At 70.4% G+C, this 14,085-nt stretch overlaps 3 protein-coding genes across 3 annotated transcripts in view; 1 reads left to right on the top strand and 2 right to left on the bottom strand.

Annotated features, from left to right (window-relative positions):
• LOC135999323 (uncharacterized) overlaps positions 1 to 3,104 on the top strand; it is a 171,100-nt gene extending 167,996 nt beyond the window's left edge. The window contains 1 exon segment of the mRNA XM_065652884.1: positions 3,027 to 3,104. Within this exon segment, the coding sequence (XP_065508956.1) occupies positions 3,027 to 3,104 (78 nt within the window).
• A 1,059-nt stretch (positions 3,105 to 4,163) lies between these two features.
• On the bottom strand, positions 4,164 to 7,807 carry ZNF653 (zinc finger protein 653). The gene is given in 11 exon segments (XM_065653060.1): positions 4,164 to 4,399; positions 4,401 to 4,495; positions 4,498 to 4,586; positions 4,705 to 4,804; positions 4,884 to 4,932; positions 5,147 to 5,255; positions 5,508 to 5,637; positions 5,738 to 6,025; positions 6,488 to 6,706; positions 6,839 to 6,882; positions 7,499 to 7,807. Coding segments are annotated over 11 exon segments (1,452 nt in total). The 5' UTR covers positions 7,798 to 7,807; the 3' UTR covers positions 4,164 to 4,369.
• Positions 7,808 to 9,470: 1,663 nt separating this feature from the next.
• Positions 9,471 to 13,938, bottom strand: ECSIT (ECSIT signaling integrator). Its single transcript, XM_065652995.1, has 7 exons — positions 13,687 to 13,938; positions 12,111 to 12,471; positions 11,653 to 11,876; positions 11,308 to 11,362; positions 10,787 to 10,935; positions 10,596 to 10,698; positions 9,471 to 9,702 (listed from the first exon to the last, which is right to left on the bottom strand). Exons 1-7 carry the CDS (start codon positions 13,738 to 13,740, stop codon positions 9,485 to 9,487), a joined length of 1,164 nt encoding a protein of 387 aa, XP_065509067.1. The 5' UTR covers positions 13,741 to 13,938; the 3' UTR covers positions 9,471 to 9,484.
• Between the last annotated feature and the right edge of the window lie 147 nt (positions 13,939 to 14,085).

The following is a 14,085-nucleotide window of genomic DNA, read 5'->3' as shown; positions in this document are numbered from 1 at the left end:
CGCAAAACGTGTCTTGGTTCCTCGGGGCTCCCCAAAACGTGTCTTGGTTCCGCAGAGCTCCCCATTCCTCCCCAAGGCTCCCCAAAATGTGTCTTGGTTCCTCAGGGCTCCCCATTCCTCCCCAGGGCTCCCCAAAACGTGTCTTGGTTCTCCAGAGCTCCCCATTCCTCCCCAGGGCTCCCCAAAACGTGTCTTGGTTCCTCAGGGCTCCCCATTCCTCCCCAGGGCTCCCCAAAACGTGTCTTGGTTCCTCAGGGCTCCCCATTCCTCCCCAGGGCTCCCCAAAACGTGTCTTGGTTCCTCAGGGCTCCCCATTCCTCCCCAGGGCTCCCCAAAACGTGTCTTGGTTCCTCAGGGCTCCCCATTCCTCCCCAGGGCTCCCCAAAACGTGTCTTGGTTCCCCAGGGCTCCCCATTCCTCCCCAGGGCTCCCCAAAACGTGTCTTGGTTCCTCAGGCTCCGCATTCCTCCCCAGGGCTCCCCAAAACGTGTCTTGGTTCCCTAGGGCTCCACATTCCTCCACAGGGCTCCCCAAAACGTGTCTTGGTTCCCTAGGGCTCCCCAAAACGTGTCTTGGTTCCTCAGGGCTCCCCATTCCTCCCCAGGGCTCCCCAAAACGTGTCTTGGTTCCTCAGGGCTCCCCATTCCTCCCCAGGGCTCCCCAAAACGTGTCTTGGTTCCTCAGGCTCCGCATTCCTCCCCAGGGCTCCCCAAAACGTGTCTTGGTTCCCCGGGCTCCCCATTCCTCCCCAGGGCTCCCCAAAACGTGTCTTGGTTCCTCAGGGCTCCCCATTCCTCCTCAGGTCTCCCCAAAAGGTGTCTTGGTTTCCCGGGGCTCCCCATTCCTCCCCAGGGCTCCCCAAGACATGTTTTGGTTCTTCAAGTCTCCCGAAAATGGGTCTTTGCTCCCAGGGCTCCGCAAAACGTGTCTTGGTTCCTCGGGGCTCCCCAAAACGTGTCTTGGTTCCGCAGAGCTCCCCATTCCTCCCCAAGGCTCCCCAAAATGTGTCTTCGTTCCTCAGGCTCCGCATTCCTCCCCAGGGCTCCCCAAAACGTGTCTTGGTTCCTCAGGGCTCCCCATTGCGCCCCAGGGCTCCCCAAAACGTGTCTTGGTTCCCCAGGGCTCCCCATTCCTCCCCAGGGCTCCCCAAAACGTGTCTTGGTTCCTCAGGCTCCGCATTCCTCCCCAGGGCTCCCCAAAACGTGTCTTGGTTCCCCGGGCTCCCCATTCCTCCCCAGGGCTCCCCAAAACGTGTCTTGGTTCCTCAGGGCTCCCCATTCCTCCTCAGGTCTCCCCAAAAGGTGTCTTGGTTTCCCGGGGCTCCCCATTCCTCCCCAGGGCTCCCCAAGACGTGTTTTGGTTCTTCAAGTCTCCCGAAAATGGGTCTTTGCTCCCAGGGCTCCGCAAAACGTGTCTTGGTTCCTCGGGGCTCCCCAAAACGTGTCTTGGTTCCGCAGAGCTCCCCATTCCTCCCCAAGGCTCCCCAAAATGTGTCTTGGTTCCTCAGGGCTCCCCATTCCTCCCCAGGGCTCCCCAAAACGTGTCTTGGTTCTCCAGAGCTCCCCATTCCTCCCCAGGGCTCCCCAAAACGTGTCTTGGTTCCTCAGGGCTCCCCATTCCTCCCCAGGGCTCCCCAAAACGTGTCTTGGTTCCTCAGGGCTCCCCATTCCTCCCCAGGGCTCCCCAAAACGTGTCTTGGTTCCTCAGGGCTCCCCATTCCTCCCCAGGGCTCCCCAAAACGTGTCTTGGTTCCTCAGGGCTCCCCATTCCTCCCCAGGGCTCCCCAAAACGTGTCTTGGTTCCCTAGGGCTCCCCAAAACGTGTCTTGGTTCCTCAGGGCTCCCCATTCCTCCCCAGGGCTCCCCAAAACGTGTCTTGGTTCCTCAGGGCTCCCCATTCCTCCCCAGGGCTCCCCAAAACGTGTCTTGGTTCCTCAGGCTCCGCATTCCTCCCCAGGGCTCCCCAAAACGTGTCTTGGTTCCCCGGGCTCCCCATTCCTCCCCAGGGCTCCCCAAAACGTGTCTTGGTTCCTCAGGGCTCCCCATTCCTCCTCAGGTCTCCCCAAAAGGTGTCTTGGTTTCCCGGGGCTCCCCATTCCTCCCCAGGGCTCCCCAAGACGTGTTTTGGTTCTTCAAGTCTCCCGAAAATGGGTCTTTGCTCCCAGGGCTCCGCAAAACGTGTCTTGGTTCCTCGGGGCTCCCCAAAACGTGTCTTGGTTCCGCAGAGCTCCCCATTCCTCCCCAAGGCTCCCCAAAATGTGTCTTCGTTCCTCAGGCTCCGCATTCCTCCCCAGGGCTCCCCAAAACGTGTGTTGGTTCCCCAGGGCTCCCCATTCCTCCCCAGGGCTCCCCAAAACGTGTCTTGGTTCCTCAGGGCTCCCCATTCCTCCCCAGGGCTCCCCAAAACGTGTCTTGGTTCCTCAGGGCTCCCCATTCCTCCCCAGGGCTCCCCAAAACGTGTCTTGGTTCCCTAGGGCTCCCCAAAACGTGTCTTGGTTCCTCAGGGCTCCCCATTCCTCCCTAGGGCTCCCCAAAACGTGTCTTGGTTCCTCAGGGCTCCCCATTCCTCCCTAGGGCTCCCCAAAACGTGCCTTTGTTTCTCGGGGCTCCCCATTCCTCCCCAGGGCTCCCCAAGACATGTTTTGGTTCTTCAAGTCTCCCGAAAACGGGTCTTTGCTCCCAGGGCTCCGCAAAACGTGTCTTGGTTCCGCAGAGCTCCCCATTGCTCCCCAGGGCTCCCCAAAATGTGTCTTCGTTCCTCAGGCTCCCCATTCCTCCCCAGGACTCCCCAAAACGTGTCTTGGTTCCCCAGGGCTCCCCATTCCTCCCCAGGGCTCCCCAAAACGGGTCTTGGTTCCTCGGGTCTCCCCATTCCTCCCCAGTGATCCCCAAAATGTGTCTTGGTACCCCAGAGCTCCCCATTCCTCCCCAGGGCTCCCCAAAACGTCTACTCCCTCTACTCCCGTCTTTCTCACGGGCAGCCCTACTATCTTCCGGGCTGATCTCTGTTCCCCTGCCCTCCGTCAGGGAATCCACGGACCCCCCACAGTCCCCCACGGATCTGTCCTGAGAGGGGCGTGTTCGGGAGGTGGGCGCAGCAGGTGACCGAGGATCCCGCGTCACCCTGCCGGGCGCGGGGCGTGGCCTGGGCGTGGGGCGTGGCCTGGGCACGGGGCGTGGCCTGGGTGTGGGGCGTGGCCTGGGCGTGGGGCGTGGCCTGGGCACGGGGTGTGGCCTGGGCACGGGGCGTGGCCTGGGCGCAGGGCGTGGCCTGGGTGCAGGGCGTGGCCTGGGTGCGGGGCGTGGCCTGGGTGTGGGGCGTGGCCTGGGCACGGGGCGTGGCCTGGGCACGGGGCGTGGCCTGGGCACGGGGGCGTGGCCTGGGTGTGGGGCGTGGCCTGGGCACAGGGCGTGGCCTGGGCACGGGGCGTGGCCTGGGCACAGGGCGTGGCCTGGGTGTGGGGGCATGGCCTGGGCATGGGGCGCGGCCTGGGCGCGGGGGCGTGGCCTGGGCGCGGGGGCATGGCCTGGGCGCGGGGGCGTGGCCTGGGCGCGGGGGCGTGGCCTGGGCGCAGGGGCGTGGCCTGGGAGCAGGGGCGTGGCCTGGGAGCAGGGGCGCAGTCCAGGTGTCCCCCAGGTCCTAGCGCCGCACCCCCCAGTGACCAGGACAACCCTCAGGGGGTGGGGGGGCAACCCACTTACTCCCATTTGGGGGTGCACAAAAAGGGGGGGCAGGTGATGGTCTGACACCAGCCCGGGGGCATTGGAGGCTCCCTGGGGGAGGGGTCGCAGCAGCTCCTGGGTACTGGGGAAGTGGCCGAGGGGTCCCCATGGCATTTGGGGGGCCCTGCAGGTGATGCCCACACTCGGATCCAGGCACCTTCGTGATTCCTGGGGGGCGTCCCCTCGCTGTCCTGGGGGGTGGATCTCTGGGTGGTCCCCTCAGTGTTCCTGTGGCCCCGGGGGGTCCCCGCTGTGTCCTTGGCTCCCATGCAGGGGGGCCCCACAGAGAGGGGGCCCCCATGGCCTCCACAACGTCCTTGAGGTGTCCCCGAGCCCCTCTAGACTCTGCGCGTAGTCGTCCCCCGCCCCGCCCCGTTCAGCACCAGGAGTGGGGCTGCATCCCCAAACAGCGCCCCGGCCCCCAGAGAGCAGCAACAGCTGTAAAATCCATCACTTTAATGGAATGGGGGGGCCCAAGGGATGACCCCCCACCAAAACAAAACCGGGGGCCCAATGGCTCCCCCAGTCCCACACACCCTGGTGGGGGGTGGGGGGGGCAACAGGAAATAAATAACAGAGGAGGGGCCCCAAGGGCAAAGGGGTGACGGGGGATGGGGGGGTCACCAAGCACAGGGTGCCGGGGGGGGTCAGGGGTCCCCAAGATGCCGTGGGGGGGCGGCTCGGGGGGGGCTCACGGTGGCTCTTGAGCGTGTGAAACTTGAGGCCTTGGGGGGTCCGGAAGCGACAGGGGCAGCGGGGGCAGGGCAGGGGGATGATCCCCCACCCCCCCTGCCCCCCCCGTGGCGCCGCATGTGCCACGTCAGGGACGCGCGTTGGCGGCAGCGGAACCCGCAGAGCTGGCATCTGGGTGGGGGGACAGGGGGTCAGGGGTCCCCCGTGCCCCCCCTCACTGCAGGGGGGTCTCCGGTGTCCCCATGTCCCCACTCCACAGGGGTCTCTGTGTCCACATGTCCCCACTCACTCCACAGGGGTCTCTCCGCTGTGTGTCCGTCTATGAACATCCAAGTGGTTTTTGCGCTTGAACGATTTCCCGCAGCTGTCGCAGGGGAACTCGCATGTGCCTGGGGACACGGGGACGTTGGGAGACGTGGGGGGAGGGCGGGGGACGGGGGGGTACGTGCGGGGACACTGGGGACTCACCCGAGTCCACGAGCATTTGCCGGCGCAGCTGGAATCTCCTCCCAGAGCCCTGGGGACAATCAAGGGGACAACTGTGGCGACACTGCCAGGGACACCCCCGTGTCCGTCCCTCGCGTTGCACCAAACAGGGAGGGCAGTGAGGGGGGGTCTGGTGGGACACAGGGCGACATAGCGAGGTAGGGAAAGGACACAGGGGGTGTCAAGGGGTGTTGGGGGGCACAGGGGGTCTCGGGGGGGCACAGGGGGTGTTGGGGGGTCTGTACCTGGCAGCTGCTGCGGAGGCGTCCCCGTTTTGCGGGGGGGGCGTCACCGATGGGCTCCGGGAGCCCCCCGGAGGAGGGGGGAGGGGGGCGACCCCGCCGGCTGCGCCGTCTGTGGGGGAAGGGGAGGGGGGTGAGACCCCCCCCCAGCGCGGGGGGGGCTCATCCAGCCCCCTCAATGTGCCTGAGGAACCCCAAACGGCCCCCCCAAAATAAACCTGGGCCAGGGCCCTCCCCCCAGAACTGCCCCTGCCCCCCCAGGTTCCCCCGTGACTCCCGGAACCCCCAATGACCCCCCTAAACCTGCAGGAACCTCACTGCGACACCCCAATTACCCAGGGACACCCCAAATTCTCCCCCCTACCTGAGCGGCTCCCGTGGGATCTCGTAGACGATGGTTGACCCGTCCTCCTCGGGGGGGGGTTCCTGGGGGGGCTCGACCGTGGGAACTGGCGGCTCCTCCTGCTTCAGTCCCGGCACCTCCTGCTGCTCCTCTGGGGGGGGGCTGTGACACACCCCCCCAAACCTTCCCCCTCACCCCATCCCCGTGACCCGCCCCACTCCCCCGGTCCCTGTGACCCCCCTTCCCCATACCTGTTTTAGGGTGCGGGGGCTCTAGGGGGAGGGCGCTCCCCCCATCCAGCAGCGTGCAGGGCAGCTCGGCCCCCCCCATGTCCAGTTGCAGCCCCCCCAGTGCCTCGAACGGGGGGGCAGCCAGGATGAGCAGGGGGGGGCCCAGCGGGACGGGGGGGCCCAGTCCCACACACAGCACGGCTTCCAGCGCCGCCCCCCGCCCCCCCGCAGGGGGGGGTCCTGGCCCTTCCGCCCCCGCTGCCGCTGGGGTGGCCCCCCCAGCTGGAGCCTCTGAGCTGGAGCTACTGCCTGAGAAAGAGATGGGGGGGCTGGGAACCAGGGGGGCTGGGAACCAGGTGGGGGGAGCCCCAAATGGGAACCCCCCCAGAAATCCCTGAGCCCGCAAGGGGGAACCTCCGCAAGGGGGAACCTCGACAAGGAACTCCCAGCCCCAAAGGGGAACCCCGCGGGTGTCACCTGCACCCCCCATCCACAGGACAGGCTCCCCCCGGCCCCCGCCACCGCTGTTCCCCCCCTCACTGTCACTGCTGTCCCCGCCAGCACTGTCACCTTCGCTGTCCCACCCCACCCATCACTGTCAGCCCCGCAGCGTCCCTGTCCCCCCACCCCTGCTCCCTCCTCACTGTCACTGCCCCCTCCCGCTGTCACTGCCTCTTTACTGTCTCTGCTGTCCCCCCGCCCCCTCACCGTCCTGTCCCCCAGCACTGCCCCTGTCCCCGCCCCCCACTGCCAGTGTCCCCATCCCCTCACCGGTGTCCCCGCCGCTGTCGCTGTCACTGTCGCTTTGCGTGCGCGGCGGGTGCAGGTCCTGGAAGTACCTGTGTCCCCGCTCGCATTGCCACACGGCCGTGCTGCTGAGCCCCAGCGCCGGCTCCAGCTCCGCCAGCCGCGGCTCAGCTGGGCAGCGCCCGCGGTGATCCTGGTACCACAGCGCCGCGTGCCGCAGGCAGTTCACGTTGCGCCGCCGTCCTGGGGGGAAACCTGACACCCCCAGACCCACACACCCCCAGAGCCCGCCCTGGGGGGAGCCTGACCCCCCCAGACCCCCCCCCAGCACCCACAGACCCCGCCCGGGGGGGGGCTCCGGCCCCCAACACTCACTTTTCTTCCGTTTGGGCATTTTGGGGATTTGCTCCCACGGCTTCCTGTGGAGAGAGGGGGGGAGCGGGGGATCACACCCGGACAAACCCCCGCTCCCCACCGGGGCCCCCGTTCCCCCGTTCCGCCCCGGTGCCCCCGTTCCCCCGCGGCCCCCGTTCCGCCCCGGTGCCCCCGTTCCCCCCCGGCCCCGTTCCCCCGTTCTGCCCCGGTGCCCCCGTTCCCCCCCGGCCCCGTTCCCCCGTTCCCCCGCGGCCCCCGTTCCCCCCCGGCCCCGTTGCCCCGTTCCGCCCCGGTGCCCCCGTTCCGCCCCGGTGCCCCCGTTCCGCCCCGGTGCCCCCGTTCCCCCCGGCCCCCGTTGCCCCGTTCCACCCCGGTGCCCCCGTTCCCCCGCTCCCCACCGGGGCCCCCGTTCCCCCCCGGCCCCGTTCCCCCGTTCCCCCCCGGTGCCCCCGTTCCCCCCGGCCCCGTTCCCCCGTTCCGCCCCGGTGCCCCCGTTCCCCCCGGCCCCCGTTCCCCCGTTCCGCCCCGGTGCCCCCGTTCCCCCGCTCCCCACCGGTGCCCCCGTTCCCCCCCAGCCCCGTTCCCCCGTTCCGCCCCGTTGCCCCGTTCCGCCCCGGTGCCCCCGTTCCCCCCGGCCCCCGGTGCCCCGGCCCCGCTCACCCGCGCCGCCCGGCGCGCTGCCCGCGCTCCAGCCCCAGCAGGTAGGCCGCGAGCTTCGCGTCGCTCCAGCCGCTGCGGCGCCGCAGGTCGACCCAGGGCCCGTGCGCCTCGCCCAGGTACACCCGCCGCACGTCGTACTTCTTGCGCGACTCCAGCCGCCGCCGCGCCCGGTCCGACTCCGTCAGCCGCGGCCGCCCCCGCGCCTTCCGCCCGCCGCCCGGCTCCGCCGCGGGGCCGCGCCCGGGGCCGCCCCCGGAGCCCCCGGAGCCGCCGCCCGGGCCCCGCTCGGCCGCGCTCATGCCGGGCCCGCCGCCCCGCGCCCCGCGGCGCGCAATGATGACGCCAGCGCCGCGCCGGCTGCAGGAGCCGTTTTTCACGAAGGCGCGGCGCACTGCGCATGCGCGGGGTGCGCGGCTGGCAGACAGTGCGCGTGTGCGCGCGCTTCCGCCAGGCCCCGCCCAGGGCGCGTCAGGTCGGCCCGTGCGCATGCGCCGAGCCCGGAGTGCCCGTTCCGCGCGCTGCGCCCCCAAACCCGACACTGGTCACCCCAGAAACGACACTGGTCACCCCAGAAACGACACTGATCCCCCCAAACCCGACACTGATCCCCCCAGAAACGACACTGATCCCCCCAAACCCGACACTGATCCCCCCAGAAACGACACTGATCCCCCCAAACCCGACACTGATCCCCCCAGAAACGACACTGATCCCCCAAACCCGACACTGATCCCCCAAACCCGACACTGATCCCCCCAGAAACGACACTGATCCCCCCAAACCCGACACTGATCCCCCAAACCCGACACTGATCCCCCCAGAAACGACACTGATCCCCCCAAACCCGACACTGATCCCCCCAAACCCGACACTGATCCCCCAAACCCGACACTGATCCCCCCAGAAACGACACTGATCCCCCCAAACCCGACACTGATCCCCCCAGAAACGACACTGATCCCCCCAGAAACGACACTGATCCCCCCAGAAACGACACTGATCCCCCCAAACCCGACACTGATCCCCCCAGAAACGACACTGATCCCCCAAACCCGACACTGATCACCCCAGAAACGACACTGATCCCCCCAAACCCGACACTGATCCCCCCAGAAACGACACTGATCCCCCCAGAAACGACACTGATCCCCCCAGAAACGACACTGATCCCCCCAAACCCGACACTGATCCCCCCAGAAACGACACTGGTCACCCCAGAAACGACACTGGTCACCCCAGAAACGACACTGATCCCCCCAAACCCGACACTGATCCCCCCAGAAACGACACTGATCCCCCCAAACCCGACACTGATCCCCCCAGAAACGACACTGATCCCCCCAAACCCGACACTGATCCCCCCAGAAACGACACTGATCCCCCAAACCCGACACTGATCCCCCAAACCCGACACTGATCCCCCCAGAAACGACACTGATCCCCCCAAACCCGACACTGATCCCCCAAACCCGACACTGATCCCCCCAGAAACGACACTGATCCCCCCAAACCCGACACTGATCCCCCCAAACCCGACACTGATCCCCCAAACCCGACACTGATCCCCCCAGAAACGACACTGATCCCCCCAAACCCGACACTGATCACCCCAGAAACGACACTGATCCCCCCAAACCCGACACTGATCACCCCAGAAACGACACTGATCCCCCCAAACCCGACACTGATCCCCCCAGAAACGACACTGATCCCCCCAGAAACGACACTGATCCCCCCAAACCCGACACTGATCACCCCAGAAACGACACTGATCCCCCCAGAAACGACACTGATCCCCCCAAACCCGACACTGATCCCCCCAAACCCGACACTGATCCCCCCAGAAACGACACTGATCCCCCCAAACCCGACACTGATCCCCCCAGAAACGACACTGATCACCCCAAACCTGACACCGATCGCTCTAAAAAGGACACTAAACACCCCCAAAAAGACACAAATCACCCCAAACTGGTGTCAGTTCCTTTATTTCGGTGGGGGCCCCAGCGCAGGGGGCAGGGGGGGCCCTGCCCGCAGTCGCAGCCCCGGCGGGGTCCCGGGGGTCCCCCCGCCCCCCAGGCGGAACACGACGGGCGTCCGTGCCAGCACCGGGTTGTTCCGCTGCAGCCCCGCGATCCAGCGGCCCAACGTGCGCCGGTCGCCCGCGCCCGCCATGCAGAGCGCGAACACGGGGCCCTCCTGCACTGCAGGGGGGTCGGGGCGGGGCTCCGCACAGGCCCTGCCCCGCCCCCAGCGCCTGGCCCCGCCCCCCAGCCAGTCCTGGGCCCAGCCCCGCCCCCACCCCCTTGCCCCGCCCCCCTGCCCCACCCTCAGCCCCACCCTTGCCCCGCCCCCTTGCCCCACCCTCAGCCCCACCCCAGCCCCACCCTTGCCCCGCCCCCCAGCCCCACCCTTGCCCCACCCCCCTGCCCCACCCTCAGCCCCAGCCCAGCCCCGCCCTTGCCCCGCCCCCCAGCCCCACCCTCAGCCCCAGCCCAGCCCCGCCCTTGCCCCGCCCCCCAGCCCCACCCTCAGCCCCAGCCCAGCCCCGCCCTTGCCCCGCCCCCCAGCCCCACCCTCAGCCCCACCCCCACCCCCTTGCCCCGCCCCCCAGCCCCACCCCCACCCCCTTCCCCCACCCCCCAGCCCCACCCTCAGCCCCAGCCCAGCCCCACCCCCACCCCCTTCCCCCACCCCCCAGCCCCACCCTCAGCCCCAGCCCAACCCCGCCCTTGCCCCGCCCCCCTGCCCCACCCCAGCCCCACCCTTGCCCCGCCCCCCTGCCCCACCCCAGCCCCACCCTTGCCCCGCCCCCCTGCCCCACCCTCAGCCCCACCCCAGCCCCACCCTTGCCCCGCCCCCCTGCCCCACCCTCAGCCCCACCCCAGCCCCACCCCCACCCCCGCCCCCCGCCCCCCTGCCCCACCCTCAGCCCCACCCTTGCCCCGCCCCCCTGCCCCACCCTCAGCCCCACCCCCACCCCCTTCCCCCGCCCCCCTGCCCCACCCTCAGCCCCACCCCAGCCCCACCCTTGCCCCGCCCCCCTGCCCCACCCCAGCCCCACCCTTGCCCCGCCCCCCTGCCCCACCCCTCATACCCTCGTCCACATCGAAGTCGTCATCGTCCCAGGGCCCGCGCTCCAGGTCCAGGTCCAGGCTCAGCGGGTAGTAGAGGCTGCGCTCGGGGTCGGGGGGCTCGGCCTGGGGGGCAGGGGGGTCCCACAGCTCCCACCCCATCCCCTGGGTCCCCACACTTCCCATCCTGCCCCCCCGTCGTCCCCCCTCTCACCCCCAGTGGGGGACCCGGCGGGTCCCCCCTCAGCACGTGGTACTGGAGCCGGCGGCCGCGCAGCCAGATGGGGAACGGCCCCTCCACGAACACGGGCCGGGCCGGGCCGTGCTGGGCCAGCAGCTCCTGCTGGTCCGGGCTTTGTGCACCTGGACGGGAAAAACAGCACCCCAAACCTGATGGGGGTCCGCACAGCCCCAGGGCCGGGCCGTGCTGGGCCAGCAGCTCCCGCTGGCCAGAGCTCTGGGAGCCTGGGGGGACGCCCCAAAATAAATACACAGGCGATCCCAAAATACACAGCGGACCCCAAAACCCCCTCGAGGGACCCCGACCCCGGGGACCCCCCACCCACTACCACAGGGCTCCCCAAAACGCCTGGGTCCCTCGCACAGGCCAGCGTCCCCAGCCCCACATGCTGGGTCCCCCCAAACACAAGGGGCCAGAAATGGGACCCCCCAGGACACGCAGAACCCCGCAGAGGCCCCCAGGACCCCCCCCGACCCCCCCGCCCCATCACTCACCCACGATGAAGGGCTGGACGGAACCTTCGTCACCCCCCTCGTCCGGCACCGCCTCCTGCAGGGGGGACACGGGGGGGAGAGGGGGGTCACCAGCCCGCCAAGCGACTTGGGGACACCGCTGTGTCCACATCCCTCTGTCCCCCGTGCATCCCCTGTCCCCTGGGTGTCCCTGTGTCCTCCTGTCCCCATCCCTGTCGCTGTCCCATGTCCCCGTCCCTGTCTCCGTGTCCCTGTCCCCGTGTCCCATGTCCCCGTCCCTGTCCCCTGTCTCCATGCCCGTGTCCCCTGTCCCTGTCCCCCGTCCCCACCCCCGTGTCCCCTGCCTCCGTCCCTGTCCCGTCCCACCTGGTACACAGTGATCCGCGCGTCGGGGTCGTTGGCGATGCGCCGCAGCGCCAGGCGGGCGATGGGCAGCCCGGGGGGCGGCAGGCGGGGGGGCAGCGGGTGGGGGTCCAGGTGCCGTGCGCGGGGCAGCCAGTACAGCAGCCGCTGGCACTTCCGCACGGGGCGGCTGCGCGGCCCGAAGATCCCGAGCAGCAGGAACCGCGTCTCAGCGTCTGGCACCACGCCTGAGGGACCCAGGCGTCCGGGGGACACGGGGTTCAGGGGACCCAGGCGTCCGGGAGCCCCCTCCCCAGGGACCCAGGCATCCGGGAGCCTCCTGCCCAGGGAACCAGTGACTCCTCCCCAGGAACCCGAGCATCCAGGAGCCCCCTCCCCAGGGACCCAGGCGTCCGGTGGACCCAGGCGTCCGGGAGCCCCCTCCCCAGGGACCCAGGCGCCCGGTGCCCCGCAGCGCTCACCGTACCGCTCCATCTGCTCCAGCAGCCGCAGCCCGCACTCCTGCTGGCGCGGGAAGGGCCCGAGCAAGCGCTGCAGCGGCCCCCGGGGCAGCCAGGGCCCGCGGGGCAGCAGCCGCAGCAGCCGGTGGTAAAGCGGCCGCTCCCGCGCCACCCCCAGCGCCGGCATCGCCGCCAGCGCCGCCTCCACCAGCTCCAGCCGCCCGCGCCGCCGCCCCGGGGCCGATTCCAGCGCCGACAGCGCGGCCTCGAACGCGGCAGCGCCGGGGGGGTCACCGGGCGGGGCGGGGTCGGCGGGGGCGTCTCCGGGGGGGTCCCCCCAGGCCGGGTCTCCCGCCGGGCGCTGGTGGAGGCTCCGGGCGGCCTGGGGGAGCGGGGGAGAGGAGGGGGGGCGGAGCGCCGTGACCCCCCGTGTCCCCCCGTGTCCCCTGACCCCCCGTGTCGCCCCCGTGTCCCCCCGTGTCCCCTGACCCCCCGTGTCCCCCCGTGTCCCCTGACCCCCTGTGTCCCCCTGTGGCCCCTGACCCCCCCGTGTCCCCCCGTGTCCCCCTGTGGCCCCTGACCCCCCGTGTCCCCCCGTGTCCCCTGACCCCCGTGTCCCCCCCGTGTCCCCTGACCCGCTGTGTCCCCCTGTGGCCCCTGACCCCCCCATGTCCCCCCGTGTCCCCCTGTGACCCCTGACCCCCCGTGTCCCCCCCGTGTCCCCTGACCCCCCGTGTCCCCCTGTGGCCCCTGACCCCCCGTGTCCCCCTGTGGCCCCTGACCCCCTGTGTCCCCCTGTGGCCCCTGACCCCCCCGTGTCCCCCCGTGTCCCCCTGTGGCCCCTGACCCCCCGTGTCCCCCCGTGTCCCCTGACCCCCGTGTCCCCCCCGTGTCCCCTGACCCGCTGTGTCCCCCTGTGGCCCCTGACCCCCCCGTGTCCCCCCGTGTCCCCCTGTGACCCCTGACCCCCCGTGTCCCCCCCGTGTCCCCTGACCCCCCGTGTCCCCCTGTGGCCCCTGACCCCCCGTGTCCCCCTGTGGCCCCTGACCCCCTGTGTCCCCCTGTGGCCCCTGACCCCCCCGTGTCCCCCCGTGTCCCCCTGTGGCCCCTGACCCCCCGTGTCCCCCCGTGTCCCCTGACCCCCGTGTCCCCCCCGTGTCCCCTGACCCGCTGTGTCCCCCTGTGGCCCCTGACCCCCCCGTGTCCCCCCGTGTCCCCCTGTGACCCCTGACCCCCCGTGTCCCCCCCGTGTCCCCTGACCCCCCGTGTCCCCCTGTGGCCCCTGACCCCCCGTGTCCCCCCCGTGTCCCCTGACCCCCCATGTCCCCCCGTGTCCCCCGTGTCCCCTGACCCCCCGTGTCCCCCCGTGTCCCCCGACCCCCCGTGTCCCCCTGTGACCCCTGACCCCCCCATGTCCCCCCGTGTCCCCCGTGTCCCCTGACCCCCCGTGTCCCCCCCGTGTCCCCTGACCCCCCGTGTCCCCCCCGTGTCCCCTGAACCCCCCTGTCCCCCTGTGACCCCTGACCCCCCCGTGTCCCCCGTGTCCCCTGACCCCCCCTGTCCCCCTGTGACCCCTGACCCCCCGTGGCCCCCGCACCTGCGTGACCCCCCAGAGCCCCCGGGGCAGCGCGCGCGCCCAGCGCAGCGTCATGGCCGGAGGTCAGAGGTCACGGCCGGAGCGCGGGATCTCTCCGCTCCGCGGGCGCCGCCATTCGCCGCCGACCCCGCCGGGCGGGCGCTTCCGGGTCAGGGGAGGCGGGGCCTGCGGCGCAGCCAATCGCCGCGCGCCTCTGGCCTGGGGGCGGGGCCCGGGGCGGTGATTGGCGGGGCGGGCGGGGCTCGGAGGGGTTCCCTGTGACGTCACAGGGGGTCCCGCGGGTGAGTGCAGAGCCGGGGTTCCGCCGTGACGTCAGAGCCGGGAATACGCGATGACGTCGGGACGGGGATGCCGGACACGGGGGGGAGGGCGCGCACAGAGCCCGAGGTCGCGGTGACG

This window comes from Caloenas nicobarica, chromosome 28 (genome assembly GCF_036013445.1).
Source record: "Caloenas nicobarica isolate bCalNic1 chromosome 28, bCalNic1.hap1, whole genome shotgun sequence".
In the NCBI taxonomy this organism is placed as follows: domain Eukaryota; kingdom Metazoa; phylum Chordata; class Aves; order Columbiformes; family Columbidae; genus Caloenas; species Caloenas nicobarica.
This window is presented reverse-complemented; position numbering and strand designations above follow the sequence as displayed.

Bases quoted from the DNA above. Each gene is read 5' to 3' on its own strand.
- ECSIT (XM_065652995.1), bottom strand. From the start codon at position 13,740: ATGACGCTGCGCTGGGCGCGCGCGCTGCCCCGGGGGCTCTGGGGGGTC. The intron at 12,472-13,686 runs GTGCGGGGGCCA...CCGCTCCCCCAG, and splicing joins GGCTCTGGGGGGTCACGCAG to GCCGCCCGGAGCCTCCACCA. The intron at 10,699-10,786 runs GTGAGAGGGGGG...CCTGCCCCCCAG, and splicing joins CGCCGGGTCCCCCACTGGGG to GCCGAGCCCCCCGACCCCGA.